The sequence below is a fragment of the Pieris rapae genome, chromosome 3 (assembly GCF_905147795.1).
Source record: "Pieris rapae chromosome 3, ilPieRapa1.1, whole genome shotgun sequence".
Classification (NCBI taxonomy): domain Eukaryota; kingdom Metazoa; phylum Arthropoda; class Insecta; order Lepidoptera; family Pieridae; genus Pieris; species Pieris rapae.
In genome coordinates, this window is record NC_059511.1 from 4,618,729 (window position 1) to 4,644,254 (window position 25,526).

Below are 25,526 nucleotides of genomic sequence, written 5' to 3' on the forward strand. Positions count from 1 at the left end.
TTTCGATAAATTCTGCGGTAATTTATAGAAAGCGATCAACAAATTCCATTTATCTATATCCATTTGTAATAATAATTACAAATACGATTTAAGACACTTTAATTTTGTTTAGTGGAGTGATAATGACGAAAATTGGATAGCTATATGATGTTCATAATTTTATTTCTCATTTTAATTTGTGATTTTATTCATTGTTTCCATATATAACAGACCTATCTATGTCCCTATATGAGGTGACTTAGAATATTTTTGAATTTTATACATGACATTCTTTTCCGTATGCGTGAATTAGATTTTTTATTATATTATATATGAAATATCGTGGTTGCATGCATATATATACGTCATCAACATTTACTTATTAAAACTTCGTTTTTACATACTTTTGGTCATATTTTATGATTAAATAGTAAATTAGCAACCGAAATAATTAAGGATCAAACCTAACAGATTCACTTAAATATTTTATACAGGTTGTACTAAATTTAGTATTTTTAAACAAAAATTGAAAAATTATCATCTTATCAAAAAAAGGATTTTTTTTACTGGTGATTAACAGCAAATGAATAAAGATCATAAAGCAAACTACAACGATTTCTTAATTAAAGAAAACTCCACTACAGTATGAATTTGTCAAATACAGAGGCATTTATACAAAAATAAAGTCAGGTTTTGTACAACAGTCGCTACGTTTGTCAAGATTGTCCTTCCCACGGATCCACTTGCCATGACAATGTGGGGCAACTAAGGCGTAAAATCTGGTAGAGTGGCCGGACACGCCATGACCACTGCAGCGCCATTTGAGATCCCGTTTGAGGGCTGCGGCTTCACACATCACACATATAGTGTTACCTGTTGAAAAATGGCTGGGTTTATAAAAAAATTGTTAAACTTAAGTAAACGGTGTAATGTGCTATGGCTCCTTCACAGCTATCATGTTATGCTGTGATGGTATCATTACGACATATCGCCGCTATGATCAAACTAGAAATCTAGTGTATATAGATACTTGGATATTATGTTTTGAAGTTTTTCTTAAAACCAAAACTTTTTCTTAAACCAGGGCACTTAAGGGTAATTGCAATGAGTTGTAGTTTTTTTTTATAGAACTGGGGGCAAACGCCCATCACGTGATGTTAAGTGATACCACCGCCCATGGACACTCTCAATGCCAGAGGGCTCGCGAGTGCGTTGCCGGCCTTTTAAAAATTTGGTACGCTCTTTTCTTGAAGGACCCTAAGTCGAATTGGTTCGGAAATACTTTAGTGGTTCCACAAAGTGGTGGTGCGTGGCAAATACCACCTTGAAAAACGCTCAGTTGTGGAACGGCGTACGTCGAGGTGGTACGTAGTTATGAAATATGCTTTTGTATATATGGAACTTCACCGAAAGTTTATCTGCACGGTAAACTGTCCTGGGCTTGAATCCTTGCGAAAGAATATTTGTTTTAATTTAGAATACCCAGAACAACTAGGTCTTATAATATTAGCGTTATATATAAATACCAATAAAAGTTTATTAGTTATCTCAAAACCTTTAAACTATTCCTGGTAGTAATGAATTAACTCTGCAAATATATTCTAAAGGTAAACACAAAGTCACAATAACTGTGCAGTAAAATGTATCTCCAACTTTTACGTCAAGAGCAAAAAGCGAAAAATGAAGATTTAAGAACCAAACATTCAGCAAAATTAATATTTTTTCCATTAAAAATACCTTCTCGTAAAGCTTTGTAATCGGAGTCGGTGTGACACGCTTTTGAAACTTTCAACACTTCGAACTGAACGCAGTACCTGAAATAACAGATTTTATTAAAAACATCGCCGCGTGCCGTTGATTTCTTTACATTTCCAGTTACATTCAGGAAATTAAAAAGGCGAACCTCTTAATTTTTTCTATTGGCATACAATTTGTAATATGAAATAAATCATATATATATTATTTATTGTTTAGTTTCAATGCAATAAGGACACTGAAATAAATGGAAGGCTCTCTTGCTTAGAGGAAAGGAAACCAGAGGTATCAAGTGTGGGGCACAGAACTGGTCAAACATACAACAATAGATATACAAGCTAACAATAACTGGATTTATGAAATCATTTTCAGATAATTCTTGTTTCGGGTTCATTTAAACATTTTTTATGGAAACTCGCTGTTGGCCTCGTCAACTCATACCGGGCTGTTTTGGCGAGCGTAACTCAAACGGAATAGGCTTTTACTACGAGTGGCGCAAGACCGTTTCCTGCGAGATTCGGATCTCGGCTTAAGTCGCCGCGGGCTAGTCAATAGCCTGAAGGGCAGAACGGTAACTCACTGGAGTTAGCGAAGTAAGTTGTAAAGTACGGAGTCCCCGCCCAATGATGGCAGCTATTGACAATAGTCCTACTTGATTTCGAAGTTTAGGGATCGCTTATCATCGAAGAAACCGTCTGTAACGTTCCTTTAGATTTAATACTGAGATTTTTGTTAATTGCTTATATGTGCAAAGTGTTAATAAAAGAAAAAACAAAAGTAAATCAGAAAATCCATCCAGAAACGGCAGGTTTACAAATTGACTGGAAATGTTTTTAACAGCCGTTATAATTAAAATTAATACATAATGGGTATTTATATACATAAATATCATAAAATAACTTACTCTCTATGTGAATTGGATTCAGGATCGTCAGGGTTTCTTAATCGAAGGTTCTTTCTGATATCCACCGTGTCATTGGAGTGACGACTCATGGACAGCACACCCGGTAGAATCATGGCCGTTTCCTCTACAATAATATATTTAAAATATGCGCTTAGTACATTTGTACCACTTAATTGCTTACAAAGAAAACTTCCAACAAAAACAAAACACCGTTAACCGTATAGCAACTCAATTAAAAAACGATTTAATAAACCGAAGGTTGAAGTTTTATAATTGTTATTTATAGCAATAGTTGTAATATAAAACGTTCTATTTTCATATTATATATATATATATATATATCAAACATATATAAGATTGAAAGTCATTTGTTTATAGTTTTATTTAAACAAAACGATCGGTTTTTAGAATTTACAAAATCATACATCTAGCAATGATATACGTCAAATCATTAAATTATTAACATAAATCATTGTTCAGTGCGCGACGCGCTTCAAAATTTCCGAAACACTCGACACGAGTTATGTAAATAACGTTATAAATTCACGTTCATGTCCATTACATAAGTTTTATTTTAATTGTATGTATAGTACTTGCGTAAATTAAAGACATTAATTGTAAATAAAATATGATGTGGCCTTGCCTCTCAAAGGTACATCGCTATCTTCAGTGCATCCATGATGGGCCTGGCAAGCTCTCCTTTGGACTAGCGATGGACAGTGCCGACCACCGTGCGCAGCCGCTTGTAAGACTGTTCTGCTCCTCACCATACTTCCGGAGCCGCAGGCTGTGTCACATTCTGACCAGTCACCCCAGCTTGAGACCACGCAGTCCAATACTGAAATCATAATGAGGTTTTATTTTTGTACTCCTTTAGACGCACAAGAAAAGATTACCGAGGTTTGAAAACTTTGACTACATGATTTTGAATGAAAGAAATCTAAGGCGCAAGTAATACTTTGTTTATTAAATAGCTGATGGACGACTTATATATAAAGTAATACAGTTTTAGAAAGGTAGATTCAAAGCACACCCATTTGTCTTTGTAAGGGCAAAAAACAGAAAATATGAATATTGAAAAAATATTAAACTACCCAATAAATAAAAGTCATCTAAATTATTTTTATTATTTTAAGTCATCTAAATATTAATTATATTAATATAATTCGCCTTAGAAGTCTTTACGAAGAGTTGTAGTTTCTTGCACCCAACACGTGATTCGCCGCCATGTTCTCGCTTGCACATATACCACATTGTGGTGCTTCGTCATATCTGACAGATTTGTGTCATGCTTTTCCACACCTATAGCACAGATAGCTACGGTCCACCATGGCTATGCATGATGCCCGTGTGTGCCCTAATTCCAAACATTTGTAACAGCGCAATGGGGGCACATGTATAACACACATAGACTATTCCTAAAAAACACAATAAATTATTCTTAACAATATATGAACTATTGAACACCTATAATGTCTGTAAATGAGGTAGTTAATGGCCTATAAAGCTGGATAACTGGCAATCTCTCAAACTTAACACCGTTATTACTCAGTTTATTGCACGCGTGCAGGTATTCTGTGGAAATTCTTTAGCATCCCTTTTGGAAATCTTAGATTAATTGTTAAAGTGTTGGTAATTAGCTAATTCATAGTGCATTGTGGAAATTATATGATTATACTACATCTAAGGACTAGTAGAATTGGCTTAATGTACAGGATTAAGAATCCATAAGCATTAAAGAGACATTTGTAAAATATATTACGTATGAAAAAAATATTTAAAGGAACAACTTGAGAAATAACTTTTTATTTTTTATTTTTGTTATGTGTGTTTTTGTATAAGGCAATAAAGGATAAATAAATAAATAAATAAATAATTATAAGGCAAATAAAATCCAAACACATACATACATTTGTTTAGCTATATACAATAGATACGTAAACTCGCTGATGTCAATGATTATGTTGTGAAAGTTCGAATATCGAATACTATTTCGAAATTTTTCTTTACACATCTCGAACCTATAAATATGGTAATATTTTTATAATCTACTCTTGTTTTTTTCATTTCAGTAAAACCAGTTTCCAGTTCAATGGGTGAACAGAAAATTGCAGTCACTCGGAACTAACAGCTTCGGGGTAAAATAAAATGCATTTTTAAACAAGGACCTAATGAGAATGTAATAACAACATTTTGTTGTACGAATTGTTTTGTTTATTCAACTAAAAAAAATTGCATTTCCTGTTTAGATGCATTCTTGTGCTTTATTGGTATCAGCACAAAAAATGTGTATGTGATGTACCACTAAATTAGACCAACACATTTACGAACGCATAAAGGAAAAAGTATTATAGAAATAGTACAATAATAATTATTGAGGTTATACTTCTTTTGGCGCGTCAAGGAAATTTTTTTACGATGCGCGCGCACACCGATACAATAAACCAACATCCTGAAGTTAGCTATAGTCAACATTTTTTTCTACAAATGTTCATGAGAAAGAAACCTTTTTTCCCCTGAATACCAATGGCATGATCAACATGTAATTAACTATTTAAACTAGACAAGTCAAGTTAAGATAAGAAATTGTTAATGTCTACATCATGAACTGTCTCTCGAAGGGTAGTACTACGCATAATGCTACTCACAAATATTCAATAGATTTATATAAGAAACACCTCTCTCTAATCTCAATGTAAAATAGAATAGTATGCAACGCACCTCGGGCCCTGATCTCCATCCAAAGGTTTGCCCTAAATCCACTTTCCCCAACTACATTCACAAAACAATTGGTAATTTCCATAATTTATGGAATAATGGTTGCTATTTTCATAGTGAGTTTTTCTAACATCTTAAAAAAACGGGCGTTACTTAATGGGCATTCACTTTCATTGAATATTCATTATCGTCATGGTATTTTTACGGAGTTTATCGGGGCAGTCCAAAGTAGGGACCTTTGTGAATGTTGTTAATGTTACCTACAGCAGAGTAATAAGTTAGTTCAGAGACGTATAAAGATAAAAATAATAGTAGTCGAATTTGTAAGCGACCTCTATCAACCAACCGTCTCTAAAATATCTAAACGCATGTGTTATGTAACCTAGCTTTAGTTAAGAATAAAAATTAAATTAAATTAACGTTTATTTTGGAACATAAGATCATCATGGTATCACTTATTCCACGTCATTAAATTCGAGCCTGTTGGCATCCCTACTCATCGGCAAAGAAGACAGGGGGTGTTGCCCAAGAGAAAATGCCGGCGTAAAAAAACATACAAGTTACATACATACAAATATTTTACGTATTATTGAGTAGCGTAAGCCAAATGTAAACAATCATCGTACACTTGAAGCGAATATCGAGCCTTACTACACTTGTAAATTGTTTTTTAACATTCTCGATTCGGATAACGTTCAATAATTTATGTGTCATTTAGATTTATGAACCCTTAGATAAGCCAAGTTTGTTTTTGTTAGCGTCGCGACCCCCTAACCCCTAATTTTGTGTAAGTTATATGCTCATGTTTAAAACCATTAAAGTCAGTTGTCACCAAGCTTCAAACAAAGAGTTTTATTTAAACATCTCCATAAAACAACCGCCGCCGAACTTAAATAAATCAGTGGCACTACAACCTCTTTAGGTCTTGGCCTCAGATTTCTGAATCTGTTTCATGATCAATTTTCTTCTAAATCTAATAGGCAAGTAGGTGATCAGCCTCCAGTGCATTTCGGTTTCCTCACGATGTTTTCCTTCACCGTTCGAGCAAATGTTAAATGCGCACATAGAAAGAAAGTCCATTGGTGCACAGCGGGGATCGAACCTACGACCTCAGGTAAGAGAGTCGCACGCTGGAGCCACTAGGCCAACACTGCTCACCGCCGAACTTAACTCACGTAACAAGTCTATATTTTTCATTAGGGCCTTCCTATTAGTGACAATTCCCTAAGGAGGATATTCTATGCCACGTGTTTTTTTTTAAATTTTGTTATTATTCCCAATAAAAGGCATAAACGGGCAATGACCTATAATACCGATCAAGTAATGTTTGCCGTTTATACTCCAATACATTTATATCAAGATTATATGCCTTTCTGAAACACTTTGCTTCATTGGGGTCCAAATTATTGCGAACAAAAGTCCAATTAACTTGATTAATTACGAAGCACTCAGGCGTCGATTAAAACACAATTCTCTAGGTAAAAAGGATATCTTCGTAACAATACACAATAGCAAACAAACAATGCGTCTTTAGATTTGGTAAATACCGGCTTCTTTTGACAGATTTATATGTGGCCTTACCTATACAATATAAGAGTTCTTTGTACGATCACTACCCGACTTAACGTAACTAAACGAAAACTAGAAAATTTCTGCTAGCGAAATAATGTTTGGTGGACACGAGTACGGATTTATATTGAGTGTATAAATAAATAAATCAGTGGCGCTACGACCTCATTGGGTCTTGGCCTCAGATTTCTGAATCTGTTTTATGATCATTTTTAAATCTAATAGGAAAGTAGGTGATCAGCCTCCAGTGCCTGACACACGTCGTCGACTTTTTGGGTATACGACATGTCGGTTTCCTCACGATGTTTTCCTTCACCGTCCGAGCAAATGTTAAATGCGCACATAGAAAGAAAGTCCATTGGTGCACAGCCGGGGATCGAACCTATGACCTCAGGTATGAGAGTCGCATGCTGAAGCCACGAGGCCAACACTGCTCAGTGAGTGTATTTAAATAGCAATTAAATTAAAGTAAACGTAAAAAACTCTCTCTTGCAATATGCCTTGTCTTGCGTTCATACTTTTAAACTTATACGTAGGTATAATAATTTTCTAGAGACGCTAAAACCCCATGTAGGTCGTGGCCTCAGTTTGATAATTTTTATTTCATGATATCACATTTTTGGATTGCTTATGTGTTTGATGAAAGTATATATAGACATAGTCATAAAGTGCATAGCCCTCTTCTCAAGCCACTAGGCCAACACTGCTACCTAGGTGTAAACGCAGTAAAATATTTTATACTAAGATACTTATAAACATCTTAGTGGAGCTTACTTAATAGAGCTGATAAAAGCGTGTTTTATTGCATAAAGTACTAGAAAACGTAACTCCACATAAAAATAAATGACGGCCATTGTACTAAACCATTTCGCGAGGGTTGAAAGTATAAAATAGTAGGTTTACTTTCCTCACACTTTCTTTTAAGAAGCTGCCGAGTACCTACAGTTGGATAACTTAAAAATGTATTTATTTAAAACATTATCAAACTTTCATTTCTAAATTAAAGAAAACCCGTATTATACCGTATCTATAATGCTTTTGCAAGGATATCATTATTAAAAGCGGAAGAATTTTACTATCCAAAAGGCATAAAGTTCTAAGCGCCGTTCATGAACATCTGCAACGGCAGGGTTCTTACGGATATGTTGCTAACCTTTAAGAAAAGAAAAGCTTTATTAAAGATGTATATTCAAAGTAAAAGTAGGTAAATAATGTCATTTCTTTTTGCTGGTAAAATCTCAACTTTCAGGCTCAACATCGTCACGCCCTAGCAATATTTAGAACATCGTCCAACAAAAGTCAGACTTTTTTCACTTACATTTAAATAATGACGGTCCGAGGGTGAAATAAAAATATTTCTTAAAATAAATCTGCTACTCAGATATTAAATTAGCATATAGGGTACCTTTCCCTTTTGTTTTCGACAAAATATTGTTTCAAGTGAGAGAGTTTTCTGACGTTTCATAAATATCAGATTTTAGACAAGATCGAGATTATAATTAATAATATAGATTATGTTATTCTGTAAATAATATGATAAGGCTTTATACCAATTTGTCGCTCGCATCAAAGTTTTACTAATGAAGATATTTTTCAGTTTTTTTTTAATATATGTCGTACTGATGAGACTTATATGTAATAAACACAAACAAAATAGTTGCTTTTAAACAATTAATGAAAAGTTTGGTTAAAAGTTAATACATATTTCTTTAATTGATGTTTATAATTTACTAATATCATTAATATTATATGTTAATAAATACGTTATATTATCCATATAAGGATCACAGTCAAAATATACTGTATACGAACAAACTTTCAAGCATCAGCTGGTACGTAGCATTGTAAATAAAATGTTATATAGGAAAAAATCTAAGAAATAAATTATTTCGCCCCGTTAAAAGTTTTTCAATTTTTCTCGCAGAGTCAATTTGAAACGCTCGTTCCAAGTAACTGTAAATTAGAGCGAGCGAGAATTAATAGTGATTTATTAAATTTTCTTCAAAGTACCGCTCGGGTAGTGACAATCTACACTATAAATTTAACAATTTAAATTGGCTCAACGAAATATTTTACATTTAAAGTAAAATAAATATTAAACAGAAATCTCTTCCAGTTACATTGCTATTTCTGGCCAACCAACTTCAGTTTTGTCCTTTTTAAATCAGATATAATATACTTTTTTTAAGGTGATTGAAATAATCCAGCGGCGCTACGACACTAATTTGGTCTCAGATTGCATCCGTTTCTTCAATCGTTTTTATTTTATAGATAAGGGTCACCTAGATAAGCTTTCTGTTTATCATATGTCATCGATTTTTGGGTATTATACATGGCGGTTTTTAATGATGTTTGTCTTCGCCATACTAATTGCGCTTAAAGAAAGATTATTCCATTGGTGATCACCATTGATTCGAACGCACAACCTCAGTAAATGTAAAATTAGAAGCATTTTACATACATTTCTGTTTTAATTTATTAAAATTAAATGGTAATCGTTTAGTTTTTATATGATACGTTATATATAAACCTAAAAATGAGTGTAAATATTGTTACAAATTAAAAGCCTCATTTAAATGTACACAGTTAATGCAGGTAAATTTATAAATCCCCTAAAGAAAAGTTCTAGACTTTATTTCAAAAGAAAATATTCCCGAAGGATACCTGAATTTTGATCTTTGCCATTGAAGAATTGTGATCAATATATTATGAAAACATTACTTGGTGGCTTGATTAACATTTACCTTTATTACTATGGACATGTGTTTAATGTCTGAAATGTCTTCTTTGCCAATAAGTAGGGATGCCTACAGGTTCGAATTGATTGACGTGGAATAAGTGATACCTAGGTGATCTTATGTTCCAAAATAAACGTATTTTTTTTTATTCAATAATAAGTAGTTCATATTATATGGAATTACAGCAACCAGAACAACTAATAACTATGATGAGTATCTAATAATACTTATGAGTAAGCAATTTTATGATATTTCCATATATTTTTATAACATATTTATAAAAATATATGGAGTTGCGGTCACAAGATTGGCCGAAAGGTATAAATATAATAATAATAACAATTTATTTCAAATTTGTTTCACAGGAAAAGCTCATAACTAATTTCACTAGTTATATAAACACAATTGGTCAGATTTATCTGACGCTGAACTAGGTGTGAACCTGTATTTCAACATACAGCATTATAAATGCGTAAACCCAATTAATATCCATTAATGAAGTTTAATATGTTTCTTTCATTGTGAAAGCAATGTTATGTTAAATTGTATCTTGGATACGTCCCAATTTTATAACCCTTAGATAAAACGCTTTCCTTTCCTTTCATTGAACTTTTAAAGAAGTATATTTTCGTCAATATTGTAACGGAGCACTGAGCACGGATGAGGTCTGTCTGTGCCATAACGAGATTAAGGCGCTCCACCGAACTTCCCTTTTGATGCGACGTTGAGATCGACTATTTGAATTTGTGAGGTCATTGGCTATTGAATCACGATAATCATGTTATGAGCTTTTGTAAAACGTAATAAATATTGACTTTATAAGTTATGTTATTACACACGGTCAAGCTTTAAATAGCTGCTTAGTGAAAAACTTCATACGACCTAAGACACTTTTTTTTTTATCGGAATAGTTCAAATACTTGCAATTAGAATATATATTTATATTATAATAAAATAACCCGAAACTACACTACAGTGTAACATAGGGGATAGTGTAACCCGAGTGTACTCCAGGAGCTGGGCTTCTTAGTACCTATGGGATATGTGCGACGGCGACGGCGAAGGTTATTTGCGATACCAAAGGCAAGAACCAGTCTGTTCCACAGATCCCCGTTATTCAGGACGTTGCGCTTACTAAATGCTGTCTCCGATACTATCGACATATTTGTATATTCGCAGAGTGAATTCACAGTAGCGATATTGTGTAAATTATGTATCTAAATTTTAGGTACTTTATTATATTTTTATTAAATGTTTCTCCACATTGTCGTATTGGCTAGGCTGTAAAGATATTGTGTGTATGTTTGAAATAAATAAATAAATAAAACATTGAAATTATACGAACAATGTTATACTGTGTATATGAATAAATCATCTTAAATAAATAAAAATTACACAGACAACGGAATTAATCAACAAAAATTCTTCTTGATAAAGGCATTTAATAGTCTTACATTAATAAACTGAATGAATACTTTGAACTTAAGAGCGAGTACAAAGGACTTACGCATCGCTTATTCCGCTTTGTAAGTCTGGGTAGCTTCGTGTAATTCAATTATGTTGCATTTATTACAATACATAACAAGAATACATGCAACTTTAATACTAATTTAAACTTTATAAATACGGTTAGTGTTTCGTAAAGTTATACTCAATAATGAATATTTCAAAGTTTAATTATGCGATATATGAATGATTACCGACACCTATGACTAGACTGATTTAATCAATCAATAACCGTAATTGAGAGAAGATGAAATATTATATTTTAAAATAATACCGGTCAGAAACATATTATATTAAGTATTACAATTCTGTAAGCTTGAAATACACTTTCTTTACTTCGTTTCTTTACTTTGTTTTAGCATAAAAGGTCCCTTTAAGTATTTAGAATTATTTAATTAATAACGTACTTACTAGCTACTAACGTAAATTTCAATAACAAAATAACCAATAAAAAAATCTTGAATTACATTGTCATGATTCATGTGCACTGTTTACTTTTTGTTTTGTTTTATGTAACCTGTATCAGTTTAGTTTATTTTTATTTCCTTTTGTTTCTGTTTTTTTTCCTATTTTATTATTTTTAATATGTATTTTTGCACTTCTCGCCTATCGTATATAATATACTCACAGTGGTTTTTTCCTTTATTCACCGTGGTTGTCTGGAAGAAATCGCTCTAAAGCGATAAGGCCGCCAGTTGCTTTTCATTAAATTATGTTTAATATTTTCCTTTTATGTAATGCAACGAAGTGTAAATAAATAAATAAATAAATTATAATTCTAGTTAATCCTAATATAGCTAATAACTAACAAATATATTATTAACGTACTTGTGTAATTAAAATGGCTATTAATAGGAAATACAGTAAATCTAACAACGCAGACAAAATAAATTAAATCTAACTCACACATGATTCTTCTTATGTATTAAGGCAATGGGAGCACGAATTATTATTTTAAGATAATAAATAATATTTTTTTATATAGGTAACAAATTAGATAAGAATGAACCCCAGTCGGTATTTTGAAAACGGTTAAAAATATTTGCATAATAAATTAATTGATATGATAAAATTTTAATTGAGTTGGACTTACGCTGTCAGAAAATGAGGTAAGGTCTCACCACTATATTATGTAAGTACAGAAATGTGCACAAAATAACTTTCTGTACTTATTTCATTTTTAGGGCAGCGTTTCCTTTGTTATCCCTAGAGTGTGTCAAGAACGGACTGTATTCGTTGGAAATTTGTATAATTGTAACATAGCGAAACTTTTTAAACAATAATATAAGCAGATCTCTAAAAAAATCCTGTCATAACACATCGGAAATGAGTGAGGGTTTATATATTATTGATAGTAAGTTTAATTAAATGAATATTAAAAACCATTTCAATAAAATGATGGAGACGACGCTACAGATAATAATTGTGTTTATACATAAAGATATTGTCTTAGTACTTTATAATTCCACTCAGACTGTTTTAATTGCAAGAGCTGTTTTTATTTAAATGTTTATTAATGCATTATAAAGAACACAAAGTGAAAATTAACTGATTTTAAAATGGATTAATCACTATATTGAGAACCCTGAAGAAATCACAGGAATATTTAATTCGCAAGCATGGCATTTAATTAAGCTGTAAGCTTCAGTGCGTTGCCAGTTTGAATCTCTATTGGGATGACCTCTTGTTTGATAACAAGACGGGACAAAGCTTTAATTCGTGTTTACTTTAGTACGGAAACAATGTTACAAATAATATCCAAGATATCAAGATTCATACTTTACATAATCTTTCTATGTAATTAACGCTTTTGAAATTTTTTGCAAAATATTTCAACAATGGTACAAGAACTACTTTGTTCCTGCACTATTAATAGTAGGTACATTGTTGTCAATTTAAGTTTTAAATTATTAATACTTCTTATTGTGATATTGTCTCGTGATGAGGGTGAAAAACTAAAGAAACAGTTTTTTATATTCATGTTGAAACTCTGAAATGTTGTCAATTAATACAGTGACAACTTGACGTTATATGTCAGGGAAAAATTGTTTCGGTATTTTTACTTTCTCTACTACGTTCATATTAAACAATATACGATTAACGTGTGATATGTTGAAATGAAATTATATGAAATCACGTAACATGATAATAAACGTAAAATTCTTACATATAATTTCATTCATTTAAAATAGTTAATACATTTATACAAGTCTATGAGTTATTTCCATACAACGACTTAAAAATGTTTGTATTTATAAAAACGACCGGATCGCGTACTAATTGATGACACATGTCGGATAGTCATCGTTGTTTATCTTTTCACTCAATTAAATCTTTTCGCCTTAATTTTAATAAAGCGTAAATTTAGGTGCGATATAACTGCGCCTTTATATAATTATACACCAAATCACATGCCTCATTTATATTTTGATATATATCAATTTTATACTAAAAAAATCAACCTGTACACTGACGCCTTTCATGAAGATGTAGGTAAAGAGAGAAAATCTCTTACTTCCTGACATACCTCTCTCGCTTCATCCATTTTCATGATATTCACCATGCATGCTCGTGGGTAATGGGTACTGTTGACTTCTAATATACATTTTTCAAGGGATATAAACGGGAATTTAAGACCTTTAAAATGCGCTTTACATCAGTCGTGTTTAGCGAGTCACATTGAAGTTTTTTAAATGTGCCTGCGTAGAATATTATATACTAAATAAATTAATACTAAAAGATGTATGCAATATTAAAAAATTGAATAAAAGTAGAATGAAATAGCGTCCAGACGAATTTCCAGTCGTTGAATTTCAAAAGTCGTATCAAATCATAATAATTGTGAACCAAAGAAGTCCTTTGATGTTTTATTTCAGTCCTTGTTAATTACAACTGTAATTAACTGAAGTCTGCCAACAATTCATTTCAATAACTTGAATCACTAGAATTCAAAATAAAAACGGCCAACTTTTATGATACGAACGTATAGATCTACATATTTTGTAAAATGTCGTTTTCAATAACTCTATATAGAAAAACCTATAACTTGATACATGTTAATACCACTATTTTTCTAGTTCCCAGGCCCATCCAGGAGCTTTGCTGTTTAAGCGCCTTACGACATGAATTGAAATGTCTTACATGTTCTATCATACTGTATTGCTACAGAATTAAATTTAAAGACTTTCGTTGGTAATTGCAACACAAAACGTAAATATTTGTATAAAACGCATATTAACATTTAAAACAGATTTATAATATATATTTTTATAAAATATTAAAATCAATAAATAATTTATAGTGTTAATGTTTTTTTTACTTTTTTGGCGCTAAGTTATTATATTATTATGCTATGAAATTCATGTAATGACTGAATATTTTATTTACATATTGTTTTTAAGCATCTATGTATCTTCAAAAATTAAGGGCTGTGGATTTAATTAAATTAAAAGCTTCTAATAAAATAATATATCACTTCTACAACCACTAATTTAGAATTAAAAATCGGGAACAATTAGTACTTTTCTTTTCCTGTCTTGTCTCATTTCCCAACAGATGCTAATAAAAAATTGCTATTAGGGAGACGTTTTCCGATAATTTATATCGTATCGTTGAGGAAAATCGTGAAAGGTCGTGTATTTTTAGATTAAAATTGATGGTGAGAGAAATTTGCTCAGGATATTACTGATGTCTTCACCTTAGTAATAAGTCTTGAAGCCCAAAGTCATTTGTTGTTGTTAGGTTATTAAATCTTCTTGAATGCTGATGATTTTTCCCTTATTATACTAATAAATAAAATGTATTAAACAACGTTTTGAAATATATGCTAACATGTCAATTTGAAATGTCATCGATCTCCAAAACGTGCTAAAATTCATTTTCACGGTGCTCTTTTGTTTTAGTTTTTAAGATTTGTTTAGTATTTTTATTCAGTATTTAGGGTAAGTTTATTATAACCCCTACTAATATAAATTCATATAAAATACAACCTAAATAAATATATATGGAAAGCAGTCTTATTCCCCTATGTCCCCCAAGTGACAAGATTTCTTATATAACTCATAGTTGAGAGGGAGGTGGGTTAAAGATGGTCTCCAATAAATGCTATAGCTATATTAGTATTTATATCCTTTTTTAGGTCCTAGCACATGAACTTACTTTTACTTTAAATATCCCCTCTTTGGTTAGGAATTTCAAATTCATTTTTTTTAATCTATCTAAATTTGTTTTTCGAAAACAACGATTCATTCATTCTATTTTCCTGTTTTACTCTATTTATAAAATTGAAAACGTGAAAAATCGTGCTACTTAGGAGTCTACCGTGGTACCACTGCTGCAAAAACGGCTTGAAGGATTAATTATGTGTACCTATAGTGACGGTGTCGCAAAAGAAAACACAGTGCGTTTTCGTTCTGGAAATGTTGACCTGCAGAACAAGCCCCGAGGACGGCCCGGTGAATATATATTATAAGAAGAATACATTAGCTTATATAACTTTTTTCTTTTAATTACAATGTATTTTGCATTATAACCTTTTACTGTATATTTTAATTTTAAGGATTATTTTTTTTAAACTATTTTAATAAATTTAGGTAGCTAACAGTACTTCTTATGGAGTCTACAATGTGCATTTGGGCAAAGGCTTTCTGTAGCCTTAGTTTGTACCGCAGCCGGAGTACCAATCGAAGTTCAACTCTAGTTTAAGACACCATTTGCTTAGTTTTCCTTAGGCTGCGTCCACATCTGGCGAAACTTCCCTATTATCATAAAAACCTAATAACAAATGACACACTTACATCAATTGACAGAGTTGTCAATTTATGTACAAGCTATTAACACTTAGTTTTAAAAGCTCCGCTTATATAAAGATACAAGGTTTAATACTTTCATTCCAACTATAACAACAAAAATACACTGATGTTATATTAAAATTATGATTAAATTTCTGTGAGCGCAAGAAGTTTCATTGCAAAGAAATGCACAGGAAAAGTGGAATATCATGAATTCCTGTTCAAATATATAAACTATGAAATAGAAGCATATTATTAAATATAAATTAAATCTGTTTTGAAATTTAATTTATATTTCATATTCAATTAACCTAAACTTTTTTTGTGTTGAAATATTGTCATTATTAAGTTTTCATGATAATACAGAGAAACATCGTATCATAATCTGGAAGTCGCGGACAACACCAAGTAATTTTATATTTTTAAATTTTTCGTAATAAACGCTTAAAGTTTGTTATTATTGTTACTGTTACGTAGTAATTAACTTTTGTTCTAAAATCTGATTATGATTATTTTAAATAGACGTAGGTAACTTTTAAATTTCAATAATACATTGGTATTAATATTGGGCATCGCTTAAATAAGCGTGTAATTGAAATGTCTGTAATTCATAATATTTATGACTTCAAAATCATTATTAAACGACGCGGCGATACAACAAAAGCATTTATGACTAACGCAACAAAAGAAGGATAGCATTGTGTTGACTATTTAATTCTTACCTCCACAAGTTTCTCGGAAATCAGGACAGCAATCTCCCAGTTTCATACAAGCGTGATCACAATAACACGGTTTATCTGTGAGGTCTTCTATTATTGCATTTTGATGAGTTTTCTGAACAACACAAGAGCTGTCACGCCCCGGACAGCAGAGGTTGACGTCCCGGCAGTAGTTGGCGCCACAGCGACTAGTCAAAACTACCGCGCAAACCGCCCACAGATAATACCGCGACATTTTTGAAAGACGAAGTTTTGCTTTAAAACTTTTTTTTGTAAGAAAGTTTAAAGGAGGTTTTAGTTGGGATGATAGTTTGTGTTAAGATCTGTAACAAAGAAATCATATGAGATTCGAATAAATATACTTGTATAAAAATATAACTGTCATATTATAAAATAGTAAAAACACAACCTGTTTCTTATTATCAAAATGGGATCATACCATATTGCCTCCTGTGAGGTTTGAACTCACGACCCCTGGTTTACGAGACCAGTGCTCTACCACTGAGCTAAAGAGGCGGCGAAAAGTTTCTTGAAATTATGAATCTAAACACTCTATACCGAAAATGGTATCTATAATATACGACACAATATGAAAACTGTAAGAAAAAGGAAAATAATCTGAAGGAAAACAAACAAAATAAAAAAATGGTACAAGTAATACATTTTTTGAATCACTGGAAATGGGACTTAGCGGATATAAGGATGAATCCATGATGATGCCATCGCTTAAATATAAAACAATGTGCAAATTGATTTAATTCTGATTTTATCAAAATCTATCTGCTCACTGCTCACTGATTATTTAAACAATACATTGTTTAAACTTTTAAAAGTGGGACACAATAAGTATTTGTAATAGGTACATCGTCTTACTTTTCAACCGTTCTGAGAAATGTATTGTTTGAAATGAAATAAAATCGTTTATTTGTTAAGATTGTGGTGTTTTTGTTACATGCACAGAAAATCGGATTATATTTCCAATTTGTTGTTCTTAAACAAGTGGTATATAGGCATATTTTAACACGTCACACGTCACCACTATGAAAGTTTAGATAGTCACTCTACCAATAAAACTAAACTACAACCTGACAAGTATGCGTAAATATTCAGTTGCTACCACATAGCTAGACAGCAGACGTTGAAAGAAGTGCTATTTCGCACCACGAACGAACCAAAAGCAAGTGAGTCACGCGAGTAAAGTGACTACCAAAAACCTTCTTCTTTGTTTAGCGATAATTATTTAAGAACGATTTTAGGATCCCACTAGTGGTAAACCAGCCATTTGCAACATGGTCAATCCTGGCACAAAGTTATATAAAAAAATTGAACTTTGAGTTGACCTGACAAGTCTGAAGGACTGCCTGAATGTAACTTATGACAAATCATGAAGCAGGCATTCATTAGTATATAGTATGAAATAGCAGGACAGTTTAACCATTCGCTATTATTGATCTGCATTAAAGTCATGGTCTCCAGTAAAATGGATTAAAACTGATGTGCCTCCATTTTTGCTATAGATAAAATACCTTCGTCTTATCCGTTTATCAATGAAATATGCAGAGATCTCTCAAAACATAATGCCTACTCGTAAACTCATTAATGAAACTCAAACTTTATCAAAACCACACTTCGTATTTACATAATAATTTGAAGTCAAAACTTATTTTTGAAATATATTGGGAAGTGCCGGAAGTTTTTAGACAACATTTACAGCATATAATTAAGTATTTGATAAAACTTTCTTTTGTTATCCAGTGTTTTAAACATACAAATAAAGGACTTTAGCGATCATTACAAATAGAATAATAGGAAATCGCAACGTATGAACCCAAATGAATGCAGGAAAGTATAAATACAAAAGAAACTCCTAAAGTGTTAAACTTAGTATTAGTAAAGATTATGCCAAAAGAGAAAACGACTAAACACGGGAATTCCGGCCGAAATTTAAAGAAAAAAATGTACTTGTAAGATTTGCTTAGGCTCTTTGCAAATTAAAATGTTGTTCAATTAGAATAAGCCAGTCCCAAATATATTTGCTTTGTGTATGATCTAATTTGGATAATTCATATAAATAAAATATTTGAAATATCCACACGGTCATCATAGTAAAAATAAAAGTGTTGCCTCAATAAAGAGATTGTCATTGTCACCTTTACCGTGACTAAAAGAATAATAATACGTTTTACGTTTTTTTTCAACATAGTTTTACAATAAATATATTTATTTAACGCATAAAAAGACAACTGGATTTTATCTATTCAATGCGCAATAAAACTTTTTCTTAATCTTCGAAAAATAACGTCACAAACATATTTAGGGAAGCAATACAAGTCGTTCACCCACTATCTCCAGTGTTAAAGGTGGTACATTGACACAATCTGAGCTCTTATCAGTTCAATACTGTAAACTACAAATGATCTAATAATCTACATTTAATTTTAATAATTTCTAATAACACTTGAGACTCGGTAGTTGGTAATAATTAAATCACTAAAATTGGCTTAGCTTTATTTAACGTAAGCTAAAGTTTTAATACATTGATATACTTCGATTGCCTTATCCATACAATGTAACGATTCCCTCCATATACCGCCACAAAATGACTAGTACCGCCAGCCTCCTAGAAAGATTACTAGACCTACTAGAAGCTCCGGCCTCAAATAATTATTTAATTGTGGTTCCTGTATTTTAATTTAAAAATATCTTACGTTTAATTTAAAATAAACAACAACACCTTCAGAGCCCCATTTCTTAGTTAAACAATTAAAGATATCATTTTACAAATATATTATGATTAATATATTTATATAAATATATTTAATAATAATATTATAATACAAATATAATTATAATACTATCTACTAATGATATCTTTCCAAAAAAAATGTAAATAGAAACAAAGCATTGACTATTGTTTTCTAACGTTTTGATAATTAAAAATGTCACTACTGTCTATTTTATTATTAATTATGAAAAAATATAAAATTACTTTGTGACAAATTAACATCAATAAGGCAGGTATAAAATTAAAGTTTATTAAAGCGATTTCTATTCTTTTGAAACACAGATATATGTAATCTGGTATGTAGTTATATCGCCTACGCGAATAAGTTGTTATTACGGTCAATAGCCCGGAAATCCTGAGTTCGACAACTGGCGGAAAAGGCACAGAAGGCTGGCATCTAAGAATGTAGATGTGTGTTACCGAACTTCAAACAGACAGAGTTGCGTTAGAGACCAATGTATACTACATAAAAACTCATGTAAAAACTAGTTAAATAAGTATAGTCACATATACAGATGACACTATCGTTAATTGGCTAAACGTTAAACCAAGTAAATTGTCAAACTTCGGAAGCTAGTAGCTAATCAACACCATTTGCCGCAAACGCTACTGTCAAAACTAATTAAGTGCCTACACAAATGTTTGTCAAGAGTTCTATTCCCAACGAGGCTGCGAAAAATATGCAGCAAAGTGTTAATGTAATAGGGTGCCAAGGAGGCCTTTGAAGTTTTATTTTATATTACCAACCGGGCATGCGGCTTATCTGATGTTAAGTGATACATATGTACATAAACAGTCTCATTGCCAGAATGCGAATTTAAAAGAATTGGTCTGAGACCTAATATGTAAATACACACTTTACTAATTCGCTTACTGGAGTCAGTGTGTGAGTGAGTGAATGAGTACTCACTCATTCACTCACACACTTACACACTTACTTATGCACTCAGGCATGTTGATAACGATTGAAAAAAGATAATTAAAATAATAATTAAGTTTGTTTATGGAAGAGCTGGGAACCCTGACACATGTATTTTTTACTTAAAAGGGTTTCCAAATCTTAGTCTTAATTAATATATATAATAATTAATCTTTGCCTAGGTGAGGCATGAAAATGTACCTACTCAAAATTAATGAACACTTTTTTTTAATTTATTATTAAGATCTTTTTTTGAAAGACCCTAAGTCCTAGTTGGTTCGAAAATACTTATATAAGGAGCATACTTCACTGTGAAAGGCCGTCTACTATCATGGGTGTCCACTGGCTGCCCTAGCTACCCTATTTTTGTTCCGTAGCTCATGTCATTTCCTCATTAATATTTAAGTTATGTGAGTGACTATACATAAATATGGTTAACAAATGAACAATCGAATTTCATAATAGGCCTTAAACAGAATTTGAATTAATCTCGTGTTTAAAATTAATAATTATCCGCCTTGTTTGTGGCTAACATTTAGGCTTTATATGTGCTTGGACAGAACAATATAACAAATTTGTGTACAACGCATTGAATTTGGCGTTCATCGTTATTGCTGATATTGTTGCCGTAAGCACAAAACGCTATTATATATAATATAATAAATTATATATACTTATGCTTATTTTTTTTAAGAATATATTTTTGTATTCTTAAAAAAAATCAGTGGCGCTACAACCTGTTTAGGTCCTGGCCTCAGATTTCTGAATCTGTTTCGTGATCATTTTTAAATCTAATAGGCAAGTAGGTGATCAGCTTCCAGTGCCTGACACACGTCGTCGACTTTTTGGGTCTAAGACATGTCGGTTTTCTCACGATGTTTTTCCTTTACCGTTCGAGCAAATGTAAAATGCGCACATAGAAAGAAAGTCCATTGATGCACAGCCCGGGATCGAACCTACGGCCTCAGGTATGAGAGTCGCACGCTGAAGCCACTAGGCCAACAACACTGCTCATAGCTATTCTTAGCTTTATAAATATAGCCTTTTGATTGATAGTGGTTGGGCAGTTTTATTGATTATTTTTATAATGAGGCACGTCCGTTTTCTACGCCATAGAATAATTTAGTATTTACCTCTGGTCGAGATTTCTAAATTTTAACCACTAGTACTCTCATAATACATTGATAGAGTAATAAATAATCAATTCCAAATCACTGGTTCACATCGAGGTCCAATACTTATGTATCAGGTTTATACATATGTAATATTCATCAACTGACCGAGATAGTAGAGCCTAGTAAATGTCGAATGAGTCCTTTGGGGCATGGGGCATAAATTACTCTTATTTGTTTAAGAAACATATGTCTACTGTCTGTTGTGTACTCGGTAAAATTGCTCTACCTACTTGGTTACATTCAGATTATGATTTTCTTTTTTCTTCTTAGATTCTATCGAAGAACGGATCAGTATTCTTCAACATGCCGTCTTTTTGTGTTTTAAACGCTTCACCGTACCATAAACTGTACCTACAATACACAAATATAAAACTGCCCTCTTTCCTTAGGACCTATTAATAATATCTTCAACGTTAAATATTTCTCAAATACGCTTACCATACTTTTAATTAAACGTGCAATTAAAACAACGTGATATAAGTAATATAGTTTTGCCGATGTGCCGTAATTACTATAGCGAATTTTTAAAAAGGAAAGACTTCTGCAATTATTATTAAGAGACAAAATATGGCGAAGCCTTCTTATAGTATGAACTATTTACTAAATGCTTACAGGGGATGAATACCTATATTCAAGTTCCATATAATGAACTTTCCGTGTCACAGCGTACCAAATTTTATTTAGACTTTAAATATATAGAACAAAGAATTATTAGTCAATGTAAATAAGTCCCAGTGTATTTCACTTAAATCACATTACATGTATTAATTCGAATTTCGAACGAACGAATTCACTATTCGTGTTTACCTTTGAAATTCCAAATATTTTCTGTAAATGATTTTGTATTGTAATTGGCTATTTAACCTAAATCAAAAATAAAACTACCTTAAAATGCGTTATAGATTAAAACTTATAAATAATCATGAATATATCACAGTTGACAATATTTCTATAACAGATTTCTTAACTTTAACGTTCTGATTGACACGTTTTTTTATTAAAATAATTGTATATACTTATGTGATTTAAGAATAATTGACCTAAAAAGTTGACGCTGGTAACAAGCATGTTATTTACATCGTAAGGATTGGTGCGACGCCATTTTGCCTAGAGACACGTTTTTATTTATATCAAAGCAAAATTAAAAATAACAATTTGTTTAGTAGAAACTCCAATATATAATAAAACTATTATAAAGAAATCTCAGTTCAATATATTTGCAATTATTTCATAACAATTATTTCTACAAAGTTAAGTAAAAACATTAATCTAGGAAAATAAAATGTATTGGAAAAGTGTATGTTTTCTTCAATCAAACGGCAGAAAAACATAAAGCTATATAAGGCATTGTGGTCTTCGGGTCGCAATATCCGCTCTACAGACCTCTTGTATCCAAACCTTTTGAGCTGAATTCACATATTATATGTTACGAACACGCTTATAAACTATCGTTTGAAATAGATCTTTATACTTCAGTCTCTAAAATATTAAACATCGCTTTAATATTGGGAAAGTGCCATAGCATATGCCTTGTTTTTAATTATTCACAATTTACCTTATATACATATTTTCTACCTTCTACTTACTACCTTATATGCACAAATATTTTTTCTATAAAATATCTGCGATTTTTATCATATATTTCTCTAAAAAGAACCTGGCGTAACCAAATTCCATCTATCTTAGCTAAATTCACATTAATTCCGCTTTCTACTTAAAATAACATCGTTCTTAAGACTCAAGGCGTGTAAACACCTTTTGTGGCGTCTTATATTATGCATGCTCAGCGTGAACTTTTGTAAGACAGGTATGAGTGTCAACAATATTTCTTACAAAAGTAACTGTAAAAACGTGCCGTTGTAATAAGCCGGTAGGCAGTACAAAACAACAGTACAATGACACAAAGCTTTTTTTAATATGGCATCGCATTGTCTGTTTTGCATTCCTTTTTTAATATCGAGTGTATGTTTTCTTTTACTTATAATGTTTCTTATGGCCAGCAACTATGATAATCGTTTTGTTATAATGTTAGTATCTGTGGTAAGACAAATAAAAAAATCGATTTCATTAATTAAACGTAAGTAGTTGAAAACCTATATTTTTCAGAGTAACGTTATATTATATCACCTGTATTTATTTCGTGTTAAAAACCGTGTTGCATTACTTGAAAAAGGAACCTAATATAATATTTGAAATTGTGGAAAGCATATTGGTGTAAAAATATCCTTCTGACATTTCACATCACATTTCACATATGAAACATCATAAAGATCACAACATTTGAACACGGATATTGCTTTTTAGTGTAAATATTTTCTTTGCACTGCCTAAGACTGGGTGAGCCAAAAGAAGTAGACTTAAAAGATTTATACATAGTTTTAAATTATATTGAGATTTAACTGTTAATAATTATTAACCACCTCAGAAAAGCGGATTATTATTATTGTATATTTTGTCCTGGCTTTCTAATGCTGTATGCTGGGTTTAAAAAAATGCTATTATTTTTTTAACAATTACTCAACGAATATAACCTAAAACAATTAATAAAATGAAATATACTTACGTATACGTCACAGTCACTACACGTAATCGAACTTTTTCCGTAACGGCCGGCCGCGAGCCCTTTGCACGTGCGTCACTCACGACGCACGGAGAAGCTCTGCCGTGGCCAGAGCTGACTTCTTGAAGAGCTTTTGCGATACATAAGGAAATAATATACTTTTAATTATATAGGAGATGGACAGATTAATAATTAGCGATTAAATTTCATTTTCATATTAGCTATTATCTGTTTTATTAATAATAATTATTTTTTCGAGATTGAATTATTCCATATTAGCTCAGATATATTCGATGGGAATAAGATATGTGTCTAATCTATCAAAGGTTGTTGCTACTATAAGATTTTTCTACTAATGGGATGTTGAAATGCAGGCACCAAACTATTTAAATTTATATAATTATTTATTTATTATTATTATTACTATGTATGTTAAAATATAATAATAAAATACTGTAAATTTGTGTCTTGGAAATAAATCTAAGAAGTTTGTTAATCATAGCTCACTTTTAAGTATGTACTTGTATGTGAGTAATCGTAAAGCTTTAGAATTTCATGTATAGTGAATAGATACGGGTCTAATTATACAAAGCCCATAATTCATTATGGTAATCAATTTTCTCGTTAACGCTGTCACGTTATCTCACAAAAAGCGGAGGCATTCACCTCACTTGCGGTTGATTAAACACCATTTGAACATGTACCTCAGATTAATAGAGGGCTAGATGAATGACCGATAAAAATACATAAAGTAGAAATGTTTTGTTGATTGTAAAAATAATTTCTAGGTTAATTACTACTACTATCAAAATAGTGCTTACTTTTTCACATATCATTGTAATATTAAAATAATATAGAACGGATGAAATTTGTACATGACGGCTCAAATTATAAGCCGTAATTATTAAATTTTAGGTAAGTTATTAGGTATAATAAGAATTACCTAACTACAATTATATTTTTATCTTTTCATTGAATTTACAATTAAAAGCCATAATTTGTATAAATAGAGCTACAAGACAGTTTATGCTTTAATAAAATTATTTATTTTATTAAATCAGTTTTTAAGAACTTTATTAAATAACATCTCTATTCGTTCTATTGCCCACAAGATCAGTTAATGAATGGCTAAATGTAATGAGTCAACGCCCACATATTCCCATTTTTTTTAATTGTATCTGTAGCCTCTATTTGGAACAATTACGGCACATAGAAAAGAAAATTTGTTTTGTTTCTATATCTAGATTATCATTGATGCTACTTACAAACTACCTATATTATACTTAGATCCGTAAGAATTTTGACATTAAAATAGAAGAAATCAAAACGACACTATATACGGGTAACATGACAATGTTATTAGATATATAATTCAATCTCAGAGGAAACTGTATATGTAGCAAATAATA

At 31.4% G+C, this 25,526-nt stretch overlaps 1 protein-coding gene and 1 non-coding gene across 2 annotated transcripts; both read right to left on the bottom strand.

Moving 5' to 3' along the window:
• Positions 1 to 500: 500 nt before the first annotated feature.
• Positions 501 to 24,249, bottom strand: LOC110997096 (somatomedin-B and thrombospondin type-1 domain-containing protein). The gene is made up of 6 exons (XM_022265079.2): positions 24,121 to 24,249; positions 16,682 to 17,001; positions 3,282 to 3,476; positions 2,639 to 2,762; positions 1,717 to 1,793; positions 501 to 852 (listed from the first exon to the last, which is right to left on the bottom strand). Exons 2-6 carry the CDS (start codon positions 16,911 to 16,913, stop codon positions 650 to 652), a joined length of 831 nt encoding a protein of 276 aa, XP_022120771.1. The 5' UTR covers positions 16,914 to 17,001; positions 24,121 to 24,249; the 3' UTR covers positions 501 to 649.
• Positions 17,123 to 17,194, bottom strand: Trnat-cgu. The gene has a single exon. It is a non-coding gene; the product is annotated as a tRNA-Thr (tRNA).
• Positions 24,250 to 25,526: the final 1,277 nt, after the last annotated feature.

Excerpts from the sequence above, each read along its gene's own strand:
- LOC110997096 (XM_022265079.2), bottom strand. The coding sequence starts at position 16,913 with ATGTCGCGGTATTATCTGTGGGCGGTTTGCGCGGTAGTTTTGACTAGT. Across the intron at positions 1,794-2,638 it reads GAATCCAATTCACATAGAGA|GTACTGCGTTCAGTTCGAAG; the intron begins GTAAGTTATTTT and ends CTGTTATTTCAG. Across the intron at positions 853-1,716 it reads TTACAAAGCTTTACGAGAAG|GTAACACTATATGTGTGATG; the intron begins GTATTTTTAATG and ends ATTTTTCAACAG.